The sequence below is a fragment of the Anabas testudineus genome, chromosome 2, assembly GCF_900324465.2.
Source record: "Anabas testudineus chromosome 2, fAnaTes1.2, whole genome shotgun sequence".
NCBI lineage: Eukaryota > Metazoa > Chordata > Actinopteri > Anabantiformes > Anabantidae > Anabas > Anabas testudineus.
The window spans coordinates 15,521,871-15,548,545 of record NC_046611.1 but is presented as its reverse complement, the minus strand read 5'-3'; the positions used below and the strand labels follow the sequence as shown (position 1 = coordinate 15,548,545).

Genomic DNA, 26,675 nt, shown 5'->3' with positions numbered 1-26,675 from the left:
TATATATATTCTGTTGTATATAGTGAGGCAGGAGTGTCTTACAGTTACATAATATCTGATATACGATGTATTGGCCACTGTAGCATAGTGTAACTTAATGTCAAGTCTTGGTGCTGCTCTCTGCTGGGCTGAGGCTGCCATCTGCTGGAATTCTTGCTAATACTGTGGTTATGATATTGGTGGAGCTAAAAGAAGAAACTGATTAGCTATTTTGATTCATTATTTCAGCTAATTCAATAAAAACAAATTGGCATCTCCCGTTGGACCAACAGAATATGCCACGCTAGTCTTTGCGAGGATGCCATATTCCACTATATGACATTTAAGCGGCAGAACAAAATATGAATCCGTTATGTAAATAATTTATTGTACCCTTGTTGGACACAAATTATGAAAAGTTAGATATTTTATATTGAACAAAAACAACAACTACAAAGTTTCTTCAAATTAATTTCTATTCATTTAAGGCTCTGTTACTTGACTCCATACCGATGCCTTCATCTAGTGATTAAATCGATCATCAGCTTTAACAAAGACACAGCGCTTTAGCCAAACAATAGAACACAGCTTTAATGAGAACAGTCATAAAAACAGAACTATTTCTTTGTACATATAAAAAGTGTTTTTTCTTCAATATATATATATATATATTGAATAATCGGTTGAGGGAGTTTAGCAGCACACAGGGTCATAATCTTTCAACATGGAGTTTCAGGCGAACATCAGCATCTACTATTACCTGATTAACTAATTTAAGCATGGTAAGTTAAAATGTGATAAATGGCCAAATAATATAATTATGTTCTTTTAAGATCATGTAAATACCACATCTAATGCCACTCTAAACTTGTCACAGTCAATATTTTTGTATATATTACTGACTATTACTTCAATTACTTTATTCTGTTATGTTTTTGTTTGTTATTTTTGATCATGCATTCTTCTTGTTTCTGATTCAACTAATGCACGAGTTATACACTTTTTTCTGGTCCTCCACTGAAACACAGAGAACATCATACCAAACCCCATTCGAAAATCTGTTTAGAGTTATCTTAATGTTGTTATTATTATTAATAATAAACCTTATTGATGCCCTTGGTGAAGCTGTTGTCAAACAGCTATACATATATAATTACTACAGGATGTCAATGTCTTGTCCCAGGGACATGTCAACATGTGCCTAGGAGGGACTGGGAGCTGAAACACTAACCCTGGTCATAGGTGACCAACTATCAAATTGTGTTTTAACATTAAAGGCAATTAAGAGAATTGTCTTTATAGTTGTTTAGACTAACATTGGCTTGTTTGTTTTAATAAATATTAACTTTAGAACTCCTCACTGCCACTCTCCAGTGTGTTTACATGGATCAAGGAGCTGTAGTAGTTGTAAAAAGCCCAACAGAGGCCACAAAATGCCCTCCTACCTCACTGCTGATGTTCTGAAAATCTACAGTTCACGTTTAAACATCAGCACTGAGTTTCTAGGTTTTTTGTTTCTACTCTCTGAAAGCTTAAACATCCTTGTGAGGTTTTCTGTCCTATTTGCAATTTCAACAAAGATTTAGCAGTGATTGATGATGAGTTTTTAGTGTGCAAGTCCAGTTAAATCTGCAGATTTTTGAACAGAGTTTGGTGTAACCTCTCGTCTGAGGAGTAAACAAAACAGATCAGGACTATTGCTGTCCACTGTGGAGATGGGGATAGGGGTGGGACACATTTTTTGGAAGCTACATCATTGAGCAGGGTGTCCGACCCTGTGGTTGACCCGCCTCCATCTTCTCAACCTCCAGGATCATCCTCCTGAACACTTCGACTGCTGTCTAAGGAGGAGGAGACAGAGTAGGTCAGACTGGTCACTAACATACACTGGAATTATGGGACAGATAATTCAGACGTACTGAGCTGGTAGAACTACTGGTACAGACACCACCTACAGCAGTTTAAAAAAATTATTAGACTACATTTACATTTAGTCATTTGGCAGATGCTTTTATCCAAAGCCACTTCCAAGTGAGATACAAGGCAGGGTAAGCATAAGGAGGTCTATGGACAAACCCAACCATGACTGAAAAACATCATCGTCATTTGATGCAGAGTTCATGCAGTAAAGCTTTAAATATGCACATGACAGTAACTGTAATTCACAGTGAGATGATAAGTCATTTAACAGAAGCTGCTGTGTATCCTGTATCAATCAAGTACAATCAACCCAAAGATAAAAATGTGAATTTCTAATTAACCAGACAACATCACAACATCTGAGCAGCTTTCGGTTTTCTCTGTACCAGACTCACCGCTGCCCTGACATGCTGTTCTGAGGATTGTTCCACTGATTCAATTAAGACGAAATTAAGAAGAAAAGCTTGTTAAGTCAGTCGCTAATTTGATAAGTTCACACACGCTGAGTTTGATGTGTTTGGGATTACTGGTTCAGACAGAATCACGCTGGTTTATTTCTGACTCTAAGAAAAAACTGTTTCAGAACATTATTACAAGTTCTATTGTGTCAGACGGTGCAGACTTTGTCACGTTCTCCCTTCTATAGAGGGAGAACATAGCACAAGGTGTTCTCACCTGGTTTTCTTTGGCTGAAGACTCGAGGAAAGCAGCGTTCCACGACTCCGCCAGGGCCTTCCCCTCCTCGAAGCTGATCACTCTGCACAACAGATGTTGAAGTGAAGACGGAATTATTAGAACTCCTTTTTGTTGTTGCACTTTTCTTAAAACACAACAAACCGTTTTATGAGTATTTCTTTTTGACCTCACATAAACCAAAGCCACAGAACAGCCTCACTCACAGGTAAAGTGTTTTTCTCCTTTTTCTCTGCTGCCTCGTATTGATCTCTGTCCTCTGCACTGTTTCTTTATTCCCTCTGATCTTCTTACTACTCTTCTCTTCTTTTCTTTATCCACCATTCCCTTTTTCATTCCTTCACTCCTTTCCAAGTTTACTTCTCTCTTTTTTTTTTTTTAGTCTTTCCTTTCATCCTTGCTCTCATGGTTCCAACGATTCCTTTTCATCTCCACATTTTACTCTTATTTTCCCCACTTCCTCTCCTCTCGTGTCCTTTTTCACCCTCAACTGCCTCTAAACACCTTTCTGCTGTAAAAGCTTTTCCTCGATGCTCTAATTGGATCTCAGGGCAGCCTGCAGACACACACACACACACACACACACACACACACACACACACACACACACACACACACACACACACACACACACACACACACACACACACACACACACACACACACACACACACACACACAGGGTGAGTAATTGGAGCTGCAGTGTTCGCCTTCTGTAAGTGGACACTGCTGCGAAGATCAAACTGCCGCAGTGTTTCAACCACATCACCTTTGCCCTATAAATACAGACCCAAATACAAACACTGACCACACACACACACACACACGATGATGATGATTGAGGTTGTGTATAATTACAGCACATTGTATATGGCAAACAGTGGTTAGAATATATTATTATTATCTTATATATTTGGTTTTTATTGTCCATTTGAACAAGTGGCGACATGTCAATATACCAGTCAATTTATAGAAACTAAACACTTCCTGCTTCTGTTCATGTTAAAAGCTTTAACAAGTACAGGGGAACTATGATATTTAATAACAGCTACAGGAAGTAGTGATGCATGACTAGTTCATTTTGCTGCTGTGACCATTTATAACCTACTTTCTGCTGCATTTAAATGTTTAATCGATTTTGTTTAACCTGGTATTATGGGACAACAAAAAGCATGAACCTAATAGTTATTCTGAGCAGTCAGCATCAGCTTTCAACATAAATCAATTTACATTGTAGGTTAAGACTTTAGATTTATATGCAAACATATACAATTATAGAAAGTGATAGAAACCTATTATATCCACATGTCAAACACTCCTCTGTGCATCTTAAGGCCTTTACAGGTCACATCAAACATAATATTACACAAACTGTGACCTTTAAAAAATAAAACTAGGGACAGTGTTTACTGTGTTAACCTTTAAAGCATTATGATTTACAACCCTCCTGCCGACACGTGTGTGTGTGTGTGTGTGTGATGAAGTGTGTTACCTCTCCATGTGCAGGTCTTTTTTGTTTCCAACTAAAATCAATGGGACTCTGGAGAGAGACACAGAGAGAAAGTGTTTATTAATCCCAGAGTTTGAATTACCAACAATAACAGAGAAAAAGAAGTTTTATCCCTACAGAGATGTGTCAGGGTTTGGAGATATGAACATATGGTTCTGCACATTTAGTAGCTGAATGGACAAATTAGTCTAAAATATGTTACCAGGTACCAGACTTGTAAGAAGTGCCTGAAATTAGGGCAGGTATTTCGAAGCCCCTCACAAGTCTCACCCATACTCAGAGTCACATCTCAGTCATATCTGAACACAGTAATGAGATTCTGTGTGTCTTTCACTTCTCTAGGATATCACCGTCTCTGATAAATCTACTCCAAATCCTCCATAATTCCCCCAGAATCACAGAAAACCACGCTCCACATAACAGCAAAGCGTGCCAGAGACTGATTCATCACATTCAGTGATAGTTGTGTGTGTATACATGCATGGGTCCACTAAACAGCAGCTGCTTCTAGCTGACCCAATTTGCCAAAATGAAAATATTATTAAATAAAATTAAAATACTACTATAATTTCTAATAATATACAGTTTCAATAAAAACTGCTAACCGAGGGACTTCGGCCTCCATGGTTTTACAGGGGCTGGATTATTTCCCATGAGTAGGTTTATGAGTAATAAAAATTCAGTGATAAACTCTGAGCTCATAACAGCTGTGTGATGATGTGAACACAAGTCACTCACCGATTGTTTCCATCTCAACCAACTATGAACCAAATAAATAAATGTAGCATTAAATCCTGTGCTTGCTGTTTATTTTTAAGTTGCTTAAAAACTATTCTTGAAACAGAGAATTCATTAACTGTGTGTGTGTGTGTGTGTGTGTGTGTGTGTGTGTGTGTGTGTGTACACATACTGGACGTTTCCCACCATGTCCAGCAGCTTCTCGTGGATCACCCTGACGACCTCAAAACTACAGAGATGCAGAAACAACATTACTCTGTCTGCTTCCATATATCGACAGGGGGAAAAAGCAGTTAATTGCCACGGCAACAGTCTTAACGAGCTGCTCTTTCACAGTGCGCGTTAACATGGCCAGACGTTTCCTATGAACCACCAGAGACAAGTCAATTATCTCATTAACTCCAGAGAGGAAGCAAAGCACTGAAAACTTAATGTTTGCAATTTGAAAAATGTCGGAATTTTACAAACACACCCCATTAGAATTATGAATAGGTTGTAAGTGGGTTTTCATTCAAAAACAGACAAACTGGCAAAAGAAAACATGAATGAATGAATGAATCCATGTTTCCCCTCACTAACGCTGGAGCGAGTGACTAGACGGAGCTGGTTCGTTGAAGTAAACAGCTGCTGGAGCTCATACTGTCGCCTGTGACATTAAACCACTGCAGAAGACGATGAGGTCATTAAAAGAGCTTCAGTCAAAGCAGGCTAACCATGGAAAAGCGTGTAGAAAACATGATGTAAGCCTAACATCACTGTTTCAGTGTGAGGAAGGTTACAGTCTCCTCGCCGGTCCACACACTTCTGTTAATCTCTTCGCTGACATTTTATTCACAATTCATGCACATCGTGATTAACTCACTAAGTCTCTTTCCACAGGAATATATAAGATTGATAAAAATAAAAAAATTAGGAATTAAAGTTGGTATGTAACAGTAAAAAAGAAAAAACTAAGAAAGTGTCACCGACCTTTTGTAGGAAGTAACAGAGTAGATGAGGATGTAACCGTCAACATCGATAGTGTAACTCTGAGGGAAGATGGAGTACTCATCCTACAGACCAATGGAAAGAGGAAGATTAGAAATGAAGATAATACTGGTTTTATGGTCGATTCAATTGTTTCTTCAGTAAACTGTTTAGGCTATAAACCATTGGCTAGGTAAAACATATGTCCAAGTGTATAATAAACAGGTAAGTGACATGTGAGGAGCTGTAGGTGCATACATCTATACAAGTATTATAACAGTACAGCGTTCACTAACTAGTCATGGTCATGGCTACATCTGGATGACACAGGTAAACATCACCTGCAGCTTCACATTTTCCCAGTACATAAAGTGATGAGCTCACCTGACCAGCCGTGTCGACCAGCTGCAGGTTGTACTCCTGCCCGTTCACCGTCATCATCTTGGTGAACGCTGACAGACAACACACAAGTTAAGAGTTGTAAAACTGCAGCAGAGCTGATGTCAGCTAAAGTCCAACAACTGACAAACTGGGACTCACTGTTCTCTATGGTGGGGTCATAGGAGTCGACAAACTGGCCCTCCACAAACTGGATGGTGAGAGACGACTTTCCTGGAAACAAACGAATTGCTGATGAATCATCAAGTGTCCAGTTTTACAGTCGTAGCATTAAAGTGATTCATCCCACATGATATTACCCTGAAAATTAAAATATAAATAACTTGACATGCATCTGAACTCAATAAGGAACGCTGCAGGAACATAATAACAGAATACAACCCAGGCTATCTGGAGGTGCACATCCGCCCTTTTATTTTAAACTCATGAAGAGTTTTAATTCATACAATGGAAACTTCACCACTTCAAAAGTCAACACATCAAATTTACTTTATAGCTCTCTCACATTTTATTTCAACACCTAGAACAGAAGCTACAACTATAGGTTGGGATATGGTGGTAATAATTTTCCAGAATATAATGTTGTTTATGGGGGAGAAAAATATGTTACGCTGTAGGACTATGGTACAAAAGTTGTAATTCTATAGAACATGTTTGAAGTATTAGTATATTATTAAAAATATTACAGGTAATTAACCTGTTAGAAGTGTGCATGTGTTACCTTATTTTGTTTAATTACTCATCACGTTAGTTTTTATTTAATTATCTTATTTATAATGCATCACTGAAACATCATCCTGCACAGACATTTGCATACATACTGTTATATTTGATTGTGTCAGGTGTGATCCAGGTGAAACAGAGACAGTTATCATCTGATGTGATGATCTGAGGCTCAGCATCAGGACTACACCTGTCACACTGATTGGCTGTCAACGAACCAATCACAGCTCATAGTCAATTATAGTAAAATGGATTTTAGTTTCAAGTTTTAAATGAACATCTGTGTCTTGTCCGCTTGTAACATCAGTTACTCCACAGTACTAGAAACACGTTAACAGCGTCAGCATTCTTGCTTCGTGTTGTTTGAGTCATGTGGGTTAACAGGATGACAGTCCAGATGTTGCTGTGGGACAAGCTTTATATTAATAGTAGAGGCGTGGATGCTCACTGACATGCGCCACTGCAAAATGTGCCTAATGCGGTTATTCACTTTAGGCCATAATACGACGAGAACTTACCCACCGACCTGTAACCCAACACAGCGATTTTCCGCGATTTTGGCTGCGGCATGGTCTTAATCTGATCATCCAGATAAGCGGACAGAGCATCCAGGCTCCTGCATCACCTCTTCCCGAAGAAACCGGACTCACCGCATTACTGAGGAGCGCCCAACGCCGATTGGCCACGCACACGCAGGTGAGGCGGGCCTTCGTCGCAAGCGTGTGCTCCGATTGGTTTTAAAGGGACGCGCCGGGCGTTGAAGCCTCCATTCATTGGATAAATGTGATTGCCCGACGCTTCGCTAGAGCCAATGGAAGTGCAGAAGACAACAAAGTGGGCGGGAGCATCGATGTAAACAGAACGTTCGTTCATGAATTAGCTGCTACTTAGCTCGCTGCGGCTAAGCTAGCTCACTCTTCCGTCCTTGTGCACTCTGGACCTCTGTCTGTGGGTTTAAATGGCCGCCGTCGCCCTGAAGTGCTTCGCTCCCTGGCGTTTTGATAAATTAAGAAGGTGAGCGTGGACAGTCTATGTAAGCCAACATTAATGCTGTTACCGTGGCGTTTGAAGCCGATACTTGTCTTTTAGACGCTGCAGTAGAAGTCAGCGTTAGCTTAGCAGAGTTAGTCACTTCAGAAAGTCTGTGCCGTCTCTTAGGATAGTTCTCTTTTCGATGACGTTTGTGTGTTAGCAGCACACATTGACAGCTGATGAATGAATGATTATAAGCTAACAAGATAGCATCAGTCAGTGTAGCTTGGTAAATATGTTAATTGTTAAGTTAAACAGGTATGAGCTGCACAGTCTTCACACAGTTTAAGTAATGAGGAATTATTTTGAGCTAGTTTAGTTGGTTTGTATCATGCTAGTGACTGTGGTAGCCAGATAGTCAGCTACAGTTAGCTGTGCTGTGACCTTTCCCCGCATTACTGTTATCTACAGTAATGGAGACAACACCTTAAGTGTCTTTACTACTTTCAGTTCATGTTATTGAAAACATAATAGGAACAAGTAGTATGATCGTTTTAAATTATTCATATTCAAAGGTGTATGAGTCAAGCACTTAACTGTAAGGAAAAAATATTTCAAAATGCCAGATATTTAATTATAGGAGAAATAAAAGGACGATACCAAAGACAGATTCTCTGTATGTCAGCCCTGTGATGGACAGGCGACCTGTCCAGGTTGTACCCCTCCTCTCAGCCCAATGACAGCCAGGATAGGCTCCAGCATTCCCGCAAACCTTAAGTGTACGGATGGATGGTTGGACAGTAAAAAAAACTGACATTTTAAAATGAAATGAAATGTCAGACATCTCCAGTTTAGTGGTCAAGAAATTTGAAAATGTCAAGTTGCCAAGTCAAGATAAAACAAGCATGTTAATAATTGGTAACACTAGACTGTACAACCACTTTCCATAAAAATTCAAGTTTGTATTCATTTACATTTTTTCCGTCCTTCGCCTAAAACACCTTATGAAGCTGCTTGTTCTTGTTCTGTTCTTGTTTCTGCCATTTAAATTGAAAACAAGTGGCAAATCTAAAAGCACATGAGGAGTTGTACCAGCAATATTTAGGCATATTTTTGAATTGAAAGTCAACAGGTTACCAAGTGTAGTTGCTGTGTATTAACTTTTCCTCCTGTGTCACCAGCCTGCTCAGATTCTCCAGCATTCCCAGTCAGACGTTGCACACCACAGCCTCTTCTATGATGGGTGAGTGTCTGCTGCGAGTTCTTCATTTATCACATTTTTTTAGTGGATCGTTGATTAATTTAGCTCATGAACCAGCAGTAGGGGATTTTTATTAACAGCAGAGCAACCGGTCAAGCAGCTAGAATCAACTTTGATCAGATATATTTTGGGTGTTGGAGGAATCTTACTGGTCAGAATAAAATCTGGGCATTTGAGAACTTTTTGTAATAGTTGATGAAATTTTGATTAAACCTTTTTTTTTTTCCTAGTGACATGCCAAAATATATTTGTAACAAGGACTGTAAGATGCCCTGTATTGATTTCTAGGCAAATGAAAATTAAAAACTATCCATTCAAGTTAAGGTTTATTGAAAGTCTTTGTTGCAGATGGTTGAGAGGTTAATTAAGACATGTAGTAACTGGGCTGGACAATGGTGCTAGTTCTTATCTAAACAGAAATTATAGGCAATGAGTATTGTTACCACACATCTCATGTAATAAAGGTAAATAATCACAAGGTAAATTAAGCAGACATAACAGCCATAAAGACTAAAGACATTGAAATGCAGGCAGGACAAACATAAATGAACATGGAATAGGTGAACTCACGTTCACCCAGACAAACTTGTCATCAGCCCAGAGTTCTGCTGCAGGTAGTGAAAAGGTTCACACCTGAAACTAATCCTATACGTACCCTGTTATCAGGCCAGGCTCCTCCTTTTCCAGCCCTGCCTTTCACAATAAAAGCATTGATAGAATAAAATGTGCAGATTCTAATAGATTTCAGTTTCAGCCAAACGTAATTATACTTTATACTTTAAACATAAACTTTTTGTGTATGTGCAGGTGCAACAGTGGAGCAGTTTGAGCAGGCGAAGAACAAACTGTCAACACTGAAGAAAGACCCAGGCAATGAAGTCAAACTAAAAATCTACGCTCTGTTCAAACAGGTACGAGATGATCACTCAGTGATGCTGCTCGGTTTAGAGACATGTAGCAGTTTAATCTACTAAGATACAATAATTAATCAGTTTGAGCTTGTGACACACGCATTACTGATTTGATCCTCCTCTTCCTCCAGGCTACGCAGGGTCCCTGCAACACACCCAAACCAGGTATGCTGGACTTTGTCAACAAGGCCAAATGGGACGCATGGAAATCACTGGGCTCCATATCAGAGGTATCGCAGCTTCATCAGGAGCTCTGTAGTTATTATCATTATCATCAGCCAGTTTTAAATAGCAGCAAATGAAGGGGAAAGATGCAGTTTATAGAAAAAAACGCAGGAGCCAAATAAGCAGAGTGAAGCACAACACCAAAATAACCTCTCTTCAGTGTTCTTGACTTGTGGCGCTGCAGAAAAGAGTCAGATTAAGGGAAATGTCCCTTTACAGACCTTTAATGTCTCCACCAAACTGTAAATGTCTGTGTGTGTCAGGAAGAAGCCAGGCAGCAGTACTGCGACCTGATTGGCTCTCTGGTGGAGGCTGAAGGTGGAAGCTCTGCACAGGTGGCCGCTCAGCCAGCTGGGAGTGAAACAACATTCAAGACGTTATTAGTCACGACAGAGGATAACATCACCACCATCAAGCTGAACCGACCGGACAAAAAAAACGCCATCACAACCGATGTGCGAGTGCACGAGTTTTTGTTAATATGTCAACACTTTGTCATCACAACTTTTGATGAGGTTTGTCTTACCTTATTTTCTTCTCTTTCAGATGTACAATGAGATTGTTGCAGCTCTGGAGCAGGCAGCAAAAGACGACTCAGTCATCACTGTCTTTACTGGTACACACACTCACACCCACACACACATCTTGCCGTCCATGTCCCTATATAAATAAAGGCTACTGCACATATCCACACTCGTGTCTCTGCAGGTGCTGGTGACTTCTACTGCAGCGGAAATGACTTGAATAACTTCACTAAGATCCCAGAGGGAGGAGTGCAGGACATGGCCAGACGTGCTGGAGATCTGCTCAGGTGATCACTGATTGCTTGATCAGTTGATTAATTTATTGGTCTGTGGTGGAAGATGATCTCAGATGTTTTTCCTTGAGTAAAAGTAACAATACCAATTTCCAATGTAGTATTATTATATTTAAACTGTTTAACGTCCTCGTCTGCAGGACGTACGTTAAGGCCTACATTGATTTCCCGAAGCCACTCGTTGCTGTGGTAAACGGACCGGCTGTCGGGATCTCTGTCACGGTGTTGGGACTGTTTGACCTGGTCTACGCTACAGATGGGGTACACACACACACACACACACACAGACACAGTAGTTATTTCCGTTGACTTCAGAAACACGTTTGTGTATTAATAACTCTCTCTGTCTCTGTCAGGCCACGTTCCACACGCCGTTCAGTCAGTTGGGTCAGAGCGCTGAAGGCTGCTCCTCCTACACTTTCCCCAAAATAATGGGCACTGCCAAGGTACACACACACACTTAAACACGACAGACGCGACAACAACACAGACGGATTCTACAGAAGCGTCTAAAATAACAACTTCAGAGTCTGTTACAGGAAGTAGATGCTACATTCCTTCCTGTACTTCCTGTCTGGATAAGATGAGATGAGATAATCCAGAGTTCATGTCAACTTTAGCCTGCATGAGGATGAACTATTTAAACTGAAAATATTCAGGAGTTATAAAGAGGTGCTGTGCAGATTTTAGTTGGTGTCGTTGTGACGTATTGTTGTGAAATGACTCAGTATAAGTGTCGTCTGTACTAAACTCGCTCCCTCCAGGCCAGTGAGATGCTGCTGTTCAACAAGAAGCTGACGGCAGTTCAGGCCTGTGAACTCGGCCTGGTCACTGAGGTCTTCCCTGACAGTAGCTTCCAGTCTGAGGTCTGGACCAGACTGAGGGCCTACGCCAAGCTGCCACCCAATGTAAACACAAACACACACAGACACAGTGCTGCATTCACAGTGTGCCGGTAACATATGGTAATCCAACAAGAGATCACCTGGTACCATGTTGTTGATGTAATTAAACAAACTCCAGGACTCAAACTGAAAACCACAACTGATATAAAGTTAATTAGGAAAAAATGAATTTGTAAATTTGTAAAAGAAAATAAAAGAAAAACATTAGAGCAAAAATCTCACCCCCTCCTTCTTCCTCTTTCTCTCTCTCTTTCAGTCTCTGGCTCTGTCTAAGCAGCTGATCCGGTCGATGGAGAAGGAGCGTTTGTACGCCGTGAATGATGCGGAGGTGGAGCGTCTGATTGAACGCTGGACATCAGACGAGTGTTTCAACGCCATCATGAGCTTCTTCCAGGGCAAGGCCAAGCTGTAATGGAGAGAGATACAGACAGAGGGTGTGTGTGAGGCGGGAACAGATGTTTAAATGTTGTATCTGTGGTAGAAGCAGCTCAGCCCTGCCGTGCTGATTCCCACACAGTGAATTTGTTGAAGTTTAGACGACATGTTTGACTGATTTGCAAGAGTGTGTTGTATTCAATGGTTCTCACAGAGGATGGTGGTGATGTTTCCTGAGCTCTATTCTTCGTGCAAGAAATGATCATGATGAAGCTTGCATGTATCACAGACCCCGTCCCACAGCCTTCTGCCATTAAGTTTTAGTTTTATACTTCACTCAGGCCAGTTTTGGACAACATGAGTTTCATGCTGTCATCTGATTGACATTTTACCATTTGACCCGATTGCTGTAGAGCTACTGACCTCATCATCACCATCATCCTCTGCTGCACGTCCAACTCAGCTGATCAGTGCAGATGCTACTTTTTTTTAATTAAACAGCTCATGTTCTGATTGGTCGAAGGGCGAAGGTGGGTGTACAGTGTGCAGAACTGTGGTTGAGGCATCAGAAGCACTTTGGTTACAGTTTTGCATGATGTTCGCTCGTCGTCCAAGTTTCTAACTTGTCAAACAACAAAAGATGACGCTGATCACAGATCATCTAAACCTGTACAGTGTAGTTAGTTTTAATAAGGGAGTGACACATGAAAAAATACTCATAATAATAACTCTAACAAACGGCCTTAAGTGTTTAACTGACATCTCACATCATGCCTGAATGTTTTCATACTGTATTCTCTATGTGATTACAGGATTTCAGTTTGTGTTTGAAACATGTCTGCCTTAAACATGTTGTAATATATTGAACTCTAACTTCAATAAAATCAACAGATTGTGTTTATTAAAATATTAACGTTTGTTCCAGTTTGTGTGAAGCAGCAGGGATCGACTTATATGCGACTATGAAGTTCTTCAGAAAGTCAACGGTGAAGCAACAGCAACAGACGTCTGACAGGTTTCATAGTTACTGTTTCATGATCCAGCGTGGTTATATTATTTTTCTAATATCCACAAAAAGAAAAATACCTTAAAACCTGGATTTTGTTAAACCACCCACATAAAACCTAAATAGTGCATCTTCAGATTTCTTTGATAGATAAAAACTGCAAATATTCTCATTGAAGAAACTTGTATTAGAGCAGAATCATATGAGTTATAATTATCCTGGTAAATTATTACCAAATACTTTTTTTCATCCAATGATCCCAAGTCTATTAGACAACTTGAAATTCGGTTTCTGTAGTGAATCTTTTCACATGCAGAAACAAAAAAAACACCCTAAAAGATAAAAAAAACTGCTTACACAAGTTTAGTCCAAAACAAAAAAAGTCCTGGAAACAACTGAACAACTATGTATTTTCTTAGTGTTTTCTCTCCTGTGCTGAGAGTTTAAACTCGTTGTCTTCAACGTTCATGTTTCAACATGTAAAGCTTGCAGATGCTGCAGCATAAAGACAAAAGTACAAGTACATGAAGCAAATGTAAGAAGAAAAATCATTAAAATAACTAAGAACACTTTACGTTCAATAATACACATTACTGCCAACTTCATAATTCATTGAAAAACAGCCCCATACAACTCATATAAAGAGGTACATACAAAGAGGTGCATTTTTTCACTTGTTTCTTCTGTGTGTAGTTTTTGAGCTGATCCACCAGGTGGCAGCACTCACCTGAAAATAAACTACATTGCAGCTAAAACAGAAAGTCACTATTAAGTTTATTCATTTGTACCAAAATCAGCTTTCAAACAATGTTCCAGAGCATCAATATCACCCAGAACTGTATCAAACTAAAGTGTCTCATTGGATACACACAAATATAAAAATAAAGAACGGGAAGCTGTGTTGTGCAGAAGATCCTGTTTCAGTGGCGGCCTGATGGTGAAGGTGGCTCAGAAGAGGCAGCAGGAGGGAAATCAACCAGAGGGGGGACTGAAATACAGAGACTGACGAGGTGAAACTGATCTGAAACCACAGACTCAGGACACACAGACTCACACACACTCACACACACACACACACACACCAGAATCGAAGCGTGTTTCCATCCATGTGGTTTTATAGGCATGTTCAATTTGCACTGTTACTGGTTCTCCAGTGGGAAGCTATCTCAGGATGTTCAAAGTATTTCATAATGGAGGACAACATGTGGGCATCACTTGAACTGAAATATTAAGTGTGGGCTTCCAGGGCAGTTTGGTACTTTATATTGTCGGTAAATCAACCAGCACAGTTTATAGTTGAAAAAAAAAAAGGCTCAATAAAAATTAAAACAACTTCACTTTCTTCAACAGTAAATGTTGGAGAACTTGGTGGACGATTATTGAGCACGTTGGTCTGTGAAGATTCTCAGTCATCCAGGTCACAGTTCTCCCAAAGGTGTTGTTGAGTGGTGACTGGATTTGCTTTTCACCTTCCATTTGAAAGGCTTCATGAATTCAGACACAGAGTTTCAGTCCTTTGGGACTGAGCACTTGGGGCATGAAGAACAGGCAGATTATTTTTTCTGAATCAACAATTCTCACTTTTAAACTTTGGAGCTGCTCTGACCTCACTCTGATCTGCTTTGAAGCTCAAACAGGAAGCAGGACGCTCCATCTCTCTGAGTTGTGGCCCCTGTGGGTTGCCATACTTGAATTCATTGTTGTCACATTAGACAATGTTGTCCTGAGCTTTGGGACATGCAGCGATAGATCGTATTTATTTATGACAGTCGTCACAGACCTTTTCTCTTTTCCTACAGTCTGAGACATGTCGGGGTTCTGCTGCTCCCCCACAGGAACCAACACAACCCCCTGACGTATAAATCTACACTCGGCCCCCTGTCTGGATCGGGACTCTACGAAGACATAAGATCCAGAAACCAGTGACTGGACCTGTCGCTGCTGTGACAAACAGCTCTGAACTTTCAGGTCTACAGGAGACCGACTGAGAACAGGAAGACTAGAGACTAGAGACTCAGTGTTTGTGTTCCATGTTTCTCTGCTCAACTAAGCTAAGCCTCATTTTAAAAATAGCACGGGAGCGTTTATGGTGCCATGCACTGCCACTGATGCTCTTAGAGGGACAAATTGGAAGTTACTGTACAATCTGTTGTTCCAGCGATCAAGTTAAAATATGAGGTATTACATTAAGAAATACACCAACACACTACTTCAGGGTGTCAAAACACTTAGCAGCATTTTCACACACCTGTGTTAAGTGAACCCAGAACATCCATGTGAGGACCTGTCTTACCACTAGGGGCAGTAAAAGTGTGCTGTAGGTGTCTGTGTTGTAATGTTAAACAGTCTGTTTGAAACTCGGTTAATAACCTCATAACCTACAACGACACCCTGCAAGTGATCAGTTTTGTGATAAGTGAGTAAAAAGCCACAGACCTTGTTGTGTTTCCTCAGCTGTTTTTAAATGTTGTTTCCTCCTTTCTAAGATGGGCAGAGATATACACTTCTAAAAGATTTTACATGATGCTCTGCCTTCTGACCAATCATAAAATGTCTGTTCTTTCCTTTAACTATTGTTTATTGTAAAGACTGGGCCGAGTGCAGGACAGTGTAGGAGAAGGAGGACTGGACAGAGCAGAGCAGACTCAGTCTAAAGCTCGGGCTTGATTTAATTTATAGCATTAAGTAAAGGAAATTAATAGTTTACAATAATTTCTGAAAGTCGTAAACAGTCTTTAAGACTGTTTGGTAACTTCTGTAGACACATTCCTGTATGTTTTCAAAGGAACCGGTATGACTGTGTGTTTCTCCGCAGAGTTCACATTCAGTGCTTCATGTCACCTTTGACCTCCAGCGACAACACACACACACAGTTTGACCAAAACATCAGCTGGAATCACCACATTCATTTGAACTGTGTGTTTTGACCTGGCGGGTCCACAGTCTCTGTGGATGATGGAGAGAGTCGGGAGTCAGGGATGAGAGGAAACAGGGATGTGTTGTTGTCTGTTGTGCTTATTTATTACTACTGTGTCTGTGATTACTGTGATTTATACGTGTTAGAAAAATAAGAAGAGAAGCAGCTGCATCAGCAGAGCAAAGAGAAAACACAACTACAGAGTCCAAGTAAACTCCAGTAAAGTGATGCACTGACAGAGGTGGGACAGAGTCACAGGTTTACATCACTCACCCAATGTAAAGATGTGGTTAATGTGTTGTTCTTGTGCCATAGTATTTGTTATCACTGATAGTCTGAGGGACAGGATGATCTGTTGATCTGCACTGATAAACACACCTTTACCTCCTACTCTGGACTGAGTTATTTTGGGTCAAATGGTTGAAGTCGGTTTTATGCCCTACTGTTGCTGTTTGACACTGAACAACTACATGTTAATAACTAGAAGTAAAGCATTAAACAGTAAATTAGAAAAGTTGTGTTAAAAGAAGTAATATCTGAACGCAGACCTCTGAGTGTTTTTTTGAGTATTACATTAAAGATCATCTTAAATTCTGGTTGCTTTGTTCATCTATGTGAATTCACAGTAACTAATTTCTTTGTCAACTTGTTGGCATCAGAAACATATAGTTAACAAAACATTGAACATATTTTTAGCTAAGGACACGTCCATTATCAGATGCTAACTCAGAGAAAAATGACTGATGCTGATACTGAGCGCAAAGACCTGTGGGGTTCCACAAGGTTAAATCCTTGGTCCTTTATATTTCTAATTGCATTGAAGCTAATATGTGAATCTATGTGTGTCCATTAGACAGCAGCAGAATAATCTACTTATTATTGCTGTATAAATTAAAAGTATCTAACAGTTTAATTGGACCTATTCACAAAAAGCAGCTTATTAAAATAAAGCAGTTATAAATCACCATGATGATTCATTCTGAGTGGTGTTTGTTTCACCTGATAAATCTAAGTTAGCTCTGTTTTTAGTCTTTACCAACTCGTGGCAGGAACATTTGCTCCATTAAATGTGCTGCGAAACCAAAACTAGGAGGTAAATGAGGCCAAAGTCTGCACAGAGCTGCACAAATGAAAAATCCACAAACACTGGATTGACTGTAAATTGTTAAATATTAATTAGTGAAGATTGATGCAAACATTTACACATGAGTTAAATATATTTTTTAATTAATTTCTCAAACTCTTCAGGAACACATGAACAACACCAGCTGCTTGACTGACCCAACAGTGTGTCTTTAGAGGAATAGCTGTAATTTATTCCTGCACAATATCATTTTCAATCTACGCAGAACATTTTTCAGAGATGACAGTTTGGGGAGTAATTACTCTGTCACAATCCGATCATGCACGCCTCCACTTTCTTCAAATATTAGTAAAGAGAGGAGAAAACTGTTTTCTGGATGAGGTCTGTGAGCTGTCTGTCTGTCAGTGTGTGGCCTGTCGGGGGATGGGACACATCCTTCATATGAAATACTAGACAGGTGTCTGGAAAAAAACATCTGCCAAGTCCGCACTTTTACCAACCGCTCATCTCTTTCCTTTCTCTTTTTCCTCTTCAACCTGTCAGTCACAGAGTTAGGAAAATGTTTTTTTTTTTTTCTTTTGGTTTCTTTAACTATTTTTTATGTTTTGATTTTGGTTTGTTTTCTTTAGTTGTTATCAACACAAAAGTATATGTGAGAGAAATCTAGTTATGCACATGCAAATGTATCTACAGGGTGGATGATCTCAGAAAATGTAACTATACAAAAATGTTAAATTGCTTTCCAAACAAGCATCTGTTTCTGAAACAGACATGACATCAAATCCTTTCTGTTTAAAAACTTTTCCACCCAGCCTCTCTGTTGGTATTTTAAAGCTTCCAAACTTCCAGCAGATCAACTTTGCCTCCTACTGAATCGAGCTAAATGCAGCAAAGCAGGAACAGACATAAATGCTGATGCTGCTGCTGCATGTCACAATCACGTCATATTCACTGTTAAGATTTTGTACATAGCAGAAGTTGAATGGAAGCATTTGGTCACTATTGCAAAAAACATTTAGCTGACATCCCGCTCCACATGAGAGTTGATGCAATGGTTTCTTAATTCACATAAACATCTTGTCAGTGGTCTGAGAGGTGATTTTAATGTGTCTGTGGGCCAACAGCTCCAGTAAAACTGAATTGATTTCATCCTGTGGTGGAGAAATGAATAAATCTGTTGATAATCTGGCTGCTGAACCTGTTAGATTTACATCTTCTCCTATAAAAAAAACGTACAGTTTAAACGACATCACGTGTTCTTCTTGTTGATACAGCCGTTGCATCCTACATTAACTGTTTTTGTCCAAGCACTTTCTTTTAATGAAACATCATTAACCGTCTCTCCTCACACAGAAGCTGCACACGTGTCTCTGTCTGGACTCTGTCTCCTGGCAACTGTTAAACAGTGAGGACACATCTGGAGCTCTTCTCGTCTGCAACAGTCCCGTTAGCAGTAATCGAGACATTTAATAAAAACTGGAGTTCAGAGTTAGTTTGGTTGATGTTCAGAGGGACAGAAAATACAGTAAGATTCAACAGCTTCAGCACATTTAGTTAAAACAACCTACTTCACTGTGTAACACTGTTTCTCTCTCTGTCTCCTGTGGTCTGGGTGTAACTGTAGATCGGTCGAGGTGCAGGGAGAGTTCCCTCAAACTGTCAGGGAGCCAATCACACGAGCCAGATGACGGGTGCTCCCTGAAGGGGACCAATCATCAATCAGTGCAACGACCGGCCATCTGTCAGAGAGAGAGCGGGAGAGAGGAGGTGAAGAAGTGCTTCCTCTTCAAATGATTTTTTTTTAAATTTTCATTCTTTATGTCTTCGCCCTCCTGCCTTCCTCTCCTTCTTTACTTTGTTTTATTTCTGTTGATTGACTGAAAGAGAAACATGTTCAGTGAACAGAGAAAAAGAAGAAGAGGAAAAACAGAGAAAGAGATGAAAGATGGAGGAAAATTAGGAAAAAAGATGAGAGAAAAAGAAAGAAAGGTAAAGACAGAAACACTTTGTCTTTCACGGTTAATTTCCAACTTATTTGTTAAATGTCCTCGTCATTTCCTGATTTATACTTTCAGATTTAGTGTCCTTCCTGAGATCCTGCTTCAAAAGTCCAGTTAATATCAACTATTTTCTGCTTTTATATGACGTGATTCATTACTTCTTCTTAAAAACTTAAATATACTGCGGGAACAAAATTACTTTCTTGGAAATTTCAGTGTGATTAACGGCTAAATACAATCACATTCTCAGCAAGTTATGAGGAAATGATCTAAAAAGCACTGTGTCCATTAAATAATAATTTCTACAAAGATCATCCAATTTGGAGAAATATAAAAGGATCAAATATACAAGAAATAATAAAATAAAAGATGAAGAAAGAATAAAGTGCGTGGTAAAATAAAGTGTGGGGATAGAAAGAGGGGAATGAATAAACCAATAAATGGAAGGAGAACAAAACCAGAGAGTTTGAAAAGAGAAAAAACAAAAGAACTTCTGAAGAAATAAAGTGAAGCAGGCGAAGAAAATGAAAAATGGGGCTAAAAAGACAAAAAAAGAGCCAAGAAGGAGGTGAAAGAAAAAGAGAAAAGAAAAAACAAAAGTAATGAGACAAAGAAAAGTAAAATACAACAAGAGAACAGCAAAAGATGGGGGAGGAAGAGGAAGAGAGTCGTTCATCCTCCATTAACTAAGATCCTCATCAGCTGTTGATGGATCAGTGTCAGGAGAGACGTCGGCCTCCAGAGGTCAAAGGTTACTGAGGTTTAAAAAGAGTAATGTGAGATACTTTCTCATCTCGTCTTCTGCCTGTGGACTCACTCTGCTGCTTCCTTTCCTTCATCCATTTCCTTTTTCTTCTTTGTCCCCCACCTTTAGTCGTCTTTATTCTCTTTTTCTTCCTGTTCTATAAAACCTTTTTCCATCAGCTGTGTAAAGCGTGTAAATGACATCTGAAGGGCAACACTGATGAGTTGTACCACACTAAAACCATCCTCATCCACAGTTTTAATGTGGAACAACAGGGATGTTTGTCATCCACCTTTTCACTGAGAAACCAGAATCCAGAGGAGAAGCTCACAAAACGACCACTTCATCCAGCATCACTGGAGGACACTGGTGTCATGTATAATTAACAACAAACTAATGCAGCATGAGTAACTGAATCAACAGGAAAGAGCCAGACCAGAGAACAGCAACATCAGTAACCAGTAGTAGAAAGAGTTTTACCCCCAATAACATATGGTGCAGTGAGAAAATCGGATTGAAAAAACAGAAAGGTAAAAAGCTTCTGACTAGAAAACCAGTGCTCACATGATGGAGCAGAACTGCAGATGAAACTTTGCCAGAGAGCATGAAAAGAAGCCCGAAAAATTTTGGCAGCACATTCTTTGGTAAAAACAAACCAAATAAAATGTGTTTGGATCAGATGGGGTCCAGCGTGCTCGGTGTGGAACTGGACCAGGACTACCACACAATGCTGACTGTGGTAGTCTTGGAGAGAGAGGATACGTGGATGTACGAGAGTCAAAAGATGCAGAGTGGAGGAGGCGTTTACAGCCATCACTGTTGTGAAGGAGCTCAGCCGGAGAGGAATTTTCCAACATGACGAAAACTCCAAACACAGTCTGCAAAAATCACAAATACGTTTTGCAGGAGATAAACATGTCTCGGTTTACGATGAGCCCCGACCTGAATCCATCACAACCACTTTAGTAATGTATATGTATAAAAGTTTCAGTGCACATGTTGGTAAAGATCTACTAGATCATTAGAGGCAATAACAGCTGGTGAGAGACACATGATGAGACATAGATGTATATGACACGAGTTTGTCTCAGGTAAACATGAAAACCCAAAAAGAGGAGTTCAGGTGAAGTTCATCAGTGACTTTATGTAGGGCAGCTTACAGGGGAGATGCTATGTTTCCCCCATAACATCCACACATCACCTCGTAGATCAGCACTAATGTACAGAGCAGTCCCTCAGAGAGACGGGATGCTGCAGGGAGAGCAGAGGGTGAACCGGTTCAAAGCAAAGAAGCAGTGAAGGAGATAATGCTGCGTTCACATCCGCTGGGAATATCCGTCGGAACAGCTCCGGTGGTTAAAAGCGTCGACCTGGAAGAGTGTTTATGTTTGAAGTCGTTTGAAGCGTCAGACTGGAGGTTTCTCTTCATGTCGTAATTATTCTCTGCCTTTTCACACTTTGTTCAACCCACTTCTGCTCAACCTGCAAACACTCTGCTGGTGGTTTCCTGTGTTAGAATCCACCTGTGATGGAGCTGCAATGCATGCTGGTCTGTGGTTCTGCAGGAGCAGGTCAGTGTAACCTCTGAACTATGAGGTTAAACATAGAAACATAGAGGTTAAACAGAAAAAAACTCTTTAAATTATTTAAAGTACAAAAAGGAAACTGTGTTTTCAACAGTTTTTAATTGGATGCTGTTGAGATGTAGAAGTCCGATCGAGATATTCCACAGACTCTCAAAGGTGCAAACAGAGCTTCTAGAAATTCACACAAATTAAGTTGCCTAGTGAATAGGTGTCCTGACAGGTGGACAGCTGTTTGGCTGGTGGGAAAATGCCAACACACGTTCTGGATGTACAGTGTGGGGTTAAGTTGTTTTAAACATGAAATTACTTATTATGCTACTTCCAAAGAAAAAGACTGCACAGTCTGGTAGCTAGAAACAGTTAGAAGCTGGAACGACATTTTGTTTGGCAGCGTAACAACGACATCAGTATACGTATGATATCCATTATCTATATATCTAACTTGTTTGTAATAGTCCTTTAACATTACTTTCATCTATACAACTCACTTTTTTCACCAGTTAAAGCAATGAATTAAATTAATAAACTAAAATTAATAAACTTTAAATCTACATTTGGACCCAGACAAAGAGTTATATACAGAAGGATATGTCATCACTTAACGACCAGATTGTTGTCAAATTAATGTTTTTCATTTTCTTTCACTCAAAATAATGTTTTGAACTGAATCTAAAGGTTCAAGTGAATATAATATTTCAATTACATCCATTTAATGAGAAACAAACACGTTAGTATGAACTCTATGATCTTTGAACCAAAGTAATGCAGCTGTTCCTCATTCTCCTTCTCTCTTTCTTCTTCTCTTTTCTCACCTCCTTCCATCATTTTATTCCTCCTTCTTCACCTCTTTTGTCTCTCTTGTCATCTCCCGGGAAATAAATGGTTTCCTCTGTTTGTGTGCAGGTGTAGTTTGATTTAGTGGAAGAGAAGGTGGCGAAGGACAGGAAGGAAACTGCTGGATCTTTCCCTGCTCCATCTTTTATCATCTCCTCTTTCTTTTCTGTGCATAAGGAGTGGGGGAAAAAAAGGATGATAAAAGACATCTCTCAAGAAGGAGACAGTGGTGAACATGAGGAGGAGAAGGACAAAACAAAAAAAGCAGAAAGAGTTGAAAAACAGGAAAAGACAATGAGAAGGTAGGAGAGTAGGAAGAGAGAAGGTGACATCTTTCTTTCCGTCTCTCTGAGTCATTAGTTCTCCATAATGAAGTGATGACAGACCAGCCCAGATGTGCAACTGCAGACACATTTCACTGCATCAGTACTAACTGTAGGAAGGAGGAACGACCACAAAAAGAAAACGGGAGACGTAGAAAATCAGAGAAGAAGGTTCCTCGTCTTTGTCAAACTCTTTAAATTCAGACTTTTATTCTAAATGTATAAATTCCAGCAGCTCCAACCAAAAACTGTCCAATAACTTAAATTCTGTTTGTATTTATATAGCACAACACACAAGGCACTTCACACACACCAGGATGAAGTTTTACAAATCAGTCAGAGTTTCCACCCTTTAGTTGCATCTGATCACAACACACGTGACACGCTGTGCTTCTTCGACATATTTTCTTCTTCACATAAGCACATTTATATAGACTACAGTATATAGTCTGCACACAGTAGGTAGCTAACTATTCCCGAATAGGGGATCAGAGAAACCAGATTATGTCAGGTAAATTTCTCCTGTCTCTGCCATGTACACATTTAACCAGGTTTCTAATTGCTTTTTAAAAAAGCACATGCGGGACAAAAGGCTGCAGACAGACGAAGTGGCAGAATGAAATTCAGAATCAAAGGAGAGATTATTATATTGAGTAATGCTGCCCAATTTTCACATCAAAGTCTGAGACTAACCCAAAGTGTCCTGTACACAACAAGTCCTTCAACATAAATAACTGTGCTCCTATTCTCTTGTGTAAGTCATACAAGCTGAAAAAGCCCAAAAGTTCAGAATGTACAAGTTTGTGGTGACTTGAGGTAACTCTCTTCCCAAACATGTGTCTGGTCTGATTCTCAGCTCAGCAGTAATCTCAGTCCACAAACCATCCCTGGAGCATAGAGGTTACCCAGGGAGATGTTTTCCTCTGAATATATAATGTATAACATGCGCATGAGGGTTGTTCACCCCCTGAGCCAATCACATCGATGTTTTTCTAGGTTGAGTTCCTCCAAAGTTTAACACGGGGCAGAAAATAAAAGAAAACAACACTGGACTCACCTGAACTGGCCTTCAAACATCAAACCAGGGCACAGAGGAAAGGGAGGGCCGAAGATGAAAGAAAGAAATTCATTGATGACTGAGAGAAGACAGGAGACAGTGGTAATGAGATGAAAGAGAAAGGTGCAGAGAAGAAAACACGAAGAGACGACACGTTCACTCCAGAAGAAATGATCTTTTTTTAGAAATATAATAAATCAAATTATTTTAAAAAATCTGAAATAAAATAAAGTGTAAAATAAACGATTGAATTAATTTTGCAAAGAAAATAAAAAAATATACTTGAACTTTAACTTGAAACTAAGAAAGTTTATATAAGTTTGCAATAGTTAAACACCACTAAAGTTACAAGTGGTTCCTCCAAATCATACAAAAAAGAGCCAAGCACTCTATTTTCAAGCACTAAATGTTCCAAGAGGCACCGCTGGAAGCATAGTTAGATGGAACAGTGGCTACACAATCTGGAAATGACAAAACAAGGACATTATCAAGGGCTGCAACAGATTTCTGCAGAGGCCGGTGGAGAAAAACTCTTCAGTGACTGCAGCAACAGATACTGGACTGAGGATGTACAACACTACTGACCCAAAAGTACAAGAAAAGTCAGCTCCAACATGCTCGTGTGGAGCTGATATACCAGCAAGAAAATGCTTTACTAAGTCCTGAAGACGCTTGTCATGAAGGAATTGAATCATTTTGAGTCTGCAGTAGTCATCACAAAGTTGATTTGACACATTAAATCAAATACAATGATAAAACTGGAAATTTACAACATGTGTAACTGCTAATAATAATATAATCAGAAGGGTGATAGGTTGTCGATGTCCAGCTGATGGATGCATCACTTCTCTTTCTCTCAGGGTTTCCACACTGGTTTTTGGCGACCTTGCCACCTGTGTTCTCACACAACTTCCAACAGAAGCTGCTGTCACATTGACATTCAGAGACTGTGTTGAGGCTGCTCCGGCTGCTGGAATGTAAATTTACCCAGAGATCAGCTGTAGATTGAAGCAGGAGAGAAGTGATCACAGAAGTGGTCAGCATCACACTTGTCCTCACATGACATTTGAAACCTAATCACCAGGGTTTAACTCATAGATCAGAAGCGCCTCAGTTTAAAATCAACTGCTCCTAACAGCTTCTGCACTGACTCAAGATCTGATTCACCCGTAACTGATGATTAGATAAAACACCGAATAACACAGATATGAACTCTGATTATCAGGTCACAAATACAACTGCTTCTAGTGAAATGATGGTTAAAAAAAAACCCAAACTTCTCCAGAAACTCAGACAATACTTTCAAATCAAAGTTTAGACCGAACAACTGGGAGCAAACCGACCCACTGCCAACAAATAAGAACCAGTCAGTTACTGTTTGTTAAATAATGATTTCCAGACAACATGTGAAGCTGTGCATGCTGCATGAAATCAGTCAAAGTGAACATGATGTTGAACTAGAAGGCAGCAGTGGATCCAGAGCAGATGAACCAGGTGTGTGGCAGCACAGGCCCGAAAGCAACTTCAGTTTATTTAGGAGAGAAGTGGAGATCAAAGTGCCATTTATTTGGAAGCGGGCTTGTCCTGATGAATAGCTGTCTTAGCCAAAAGTGGCCTGCTGCTTGATCCGGTTTTCTGTCTGAAAGCATCTAAATCTCCAGCAGCGATTCAGTAACTCAGGCGACAGACTGCGAGTCCATATTTCTACTGTCAACAAACACACAGCTGCTGTTTCTGTGTCTCCGGGTCCTCGGCTTTGTGGGCTTTGTTGCTGCTGTGGCGTCACAAAGGCCTGGCAGAAAAGAGGCGGTCACCTCAGGTCACAGCATCATCGTAAGTAAAAAAAAAAAAGAGAGAGCCTCACCCCGACACGACTTCTCTGCAGTCAAACCCACTGATCTGCTTCAATCAGCAGCTTCAGATCCTCATCCGACTCCTTCCGGTGTACAGAGGGAGCAATGAGTCACACACACGACGTCCACACACGACGTCCACACCCGTGGACTGTTGCTCTTTCAGAAGTGTCTCCACTCAGCTTCTGGTTCACTGACTTTGGTGATGTGGTATCTGGAACGAGGAGCAGTTTGGAATCTTTACTTTGAGGATGTTTCTTTCCATTAACACACCATTTAAACTGGGAACTGACCAGTGCACTGCAGATCAAATCTAATCCTTTAAATGTTCCTAATGTATCCATTAATCATGTTCGGTGACCTGGAAAGGTTGGTATGAGTGTGTTTTATGAGATTAATTCATGGGCTAGTTTGTGTGGGAGTAGTTAAGGAATCATTTGATACATTTTGTGTGGTTTTAAACATGGTTAATGTTGAATTATTCATGTGAAAGAAGTTTTAAATCCATCCAACCTCCGTGTGGATGACTCCTACAACAGACTCAATTTGACAACTGAGTCACAGTCTGACTCTAAAGGCCATCGTCTTCATCTGCATCACCTTGTTAGGATGTTTCCTGTGCATCAGCTCCACAGAAAAGGTTTGTCACTTTCTCTGTATGACACATCCAGTGGGTGCTACAGGTTTCAACTCACACATATACAGCCAGTGGCAAAAATAAACCAGTGTCTATTTGTGATCTGTGTATATCTGGAACTGTGGGCAGCGTGAGCCAAATGACACTTTCTCAACTGCGAAGGCTGAATAAATTGAATAATTAACAATATGTTAATTGGCAGCATCATTACATTAGTTTCATATAATAAACGTCTTTAA

The 26,675-nt window shown here is 39.9% G+C and overlaps 4 protein-coding genes across 7 annotated transcripts in view; 3 read left to right on the top strand and 1 right to left on the bottom strand.

Annotated features, from left to right (window-relative positions):
• LOC113163505 overlaps positions 1–26,675 on the top strand; it is a 1,294,879-nt gene that overhangs the window by 288,626 nt on the left and 979,578 nt on the right. The gene's annotated exons all lie outside the window — the stretch shown is intronic.
• Positions 1–26,675, top strand: part of LOC113163522 (NACHT, LRR and PYD domains-containing protein 12-like) — a 428,332-nt gene that overhangs the window by 213,453 nt on the left and 188,204 nt on the right. The window lies entirely within an intron of this gene.
• On the bottom strand, positions 634–9,780 carry LOC113163582 (GTP-binding protein Rheb-like). Of its 4 annotated transcripts, XM_026362339.1 has the most exons (9): positions 9,732–9,780; positions 8,561–8,672; positions 6,347–6,418; positions 6,191–6,258; positions 5,810–5,892; positions 5,013–5,069; positions 4,085–4,132; positions 2,575–2,656; positions 634–1,820 (listed from the first exon to the last, which is right to left on the bottom strand). In XM_026362339.1, exons 4-9 carry the CDS (start codon positions 6,245–6,247, stop codon positions 1,728–1,730), a joined length of 420 nt encoding a protein of 139 aa, XP_026218124.1. In that variant the 5' UTR covers positions 6,248–6,258; positions 6,347–6,418; positions 8,561–8,672; positions 9,732–9,780; the 3' UTR covers positions 634–1,727. The 4 variants fall into 4 exon arrangements, with proteins under 4 accessions (XP_026218124.1, XP_026218121.1, XP_026218123.1 ...); XM_026362336.1 differs by lacking the exon at positions 9,732–9,780 and having other exon boundaries at positions 8,561–9,028; XM_026362338.1 differs by lacking the exons at positions 8,561–8,672; positions 9,732–9,780 and adding an exon at positions 7,447–7,566.
• eci2 (enoyl-CoA delta isomerase 2) lies at positions 7,786–13,295 on the top strand. Its single transcript, XM_026362302.1, has 11 exons — positions 7,786–7,942; positions 9,082–9,143; positions 9,969–10,072; positions 10,204–10,302; positions 10,561–10,752; positions 10,844–10,913; positions 11,006–11,108; positions 11,255–11,375; positions 11,471–11,560; positions 11,879–12,022; positions 12,276–13,295. Exons 1-11 carry the CDS (start codon positions 7,887–7,889, stop codon positions 12,429–12,431), a joined length of 1,197 nt encoding a protein of 398 aa, XP_026218087.1. The 5' UTR covers positions 7,786–7,886; the 3' UTR covers positions 12,432–13,295.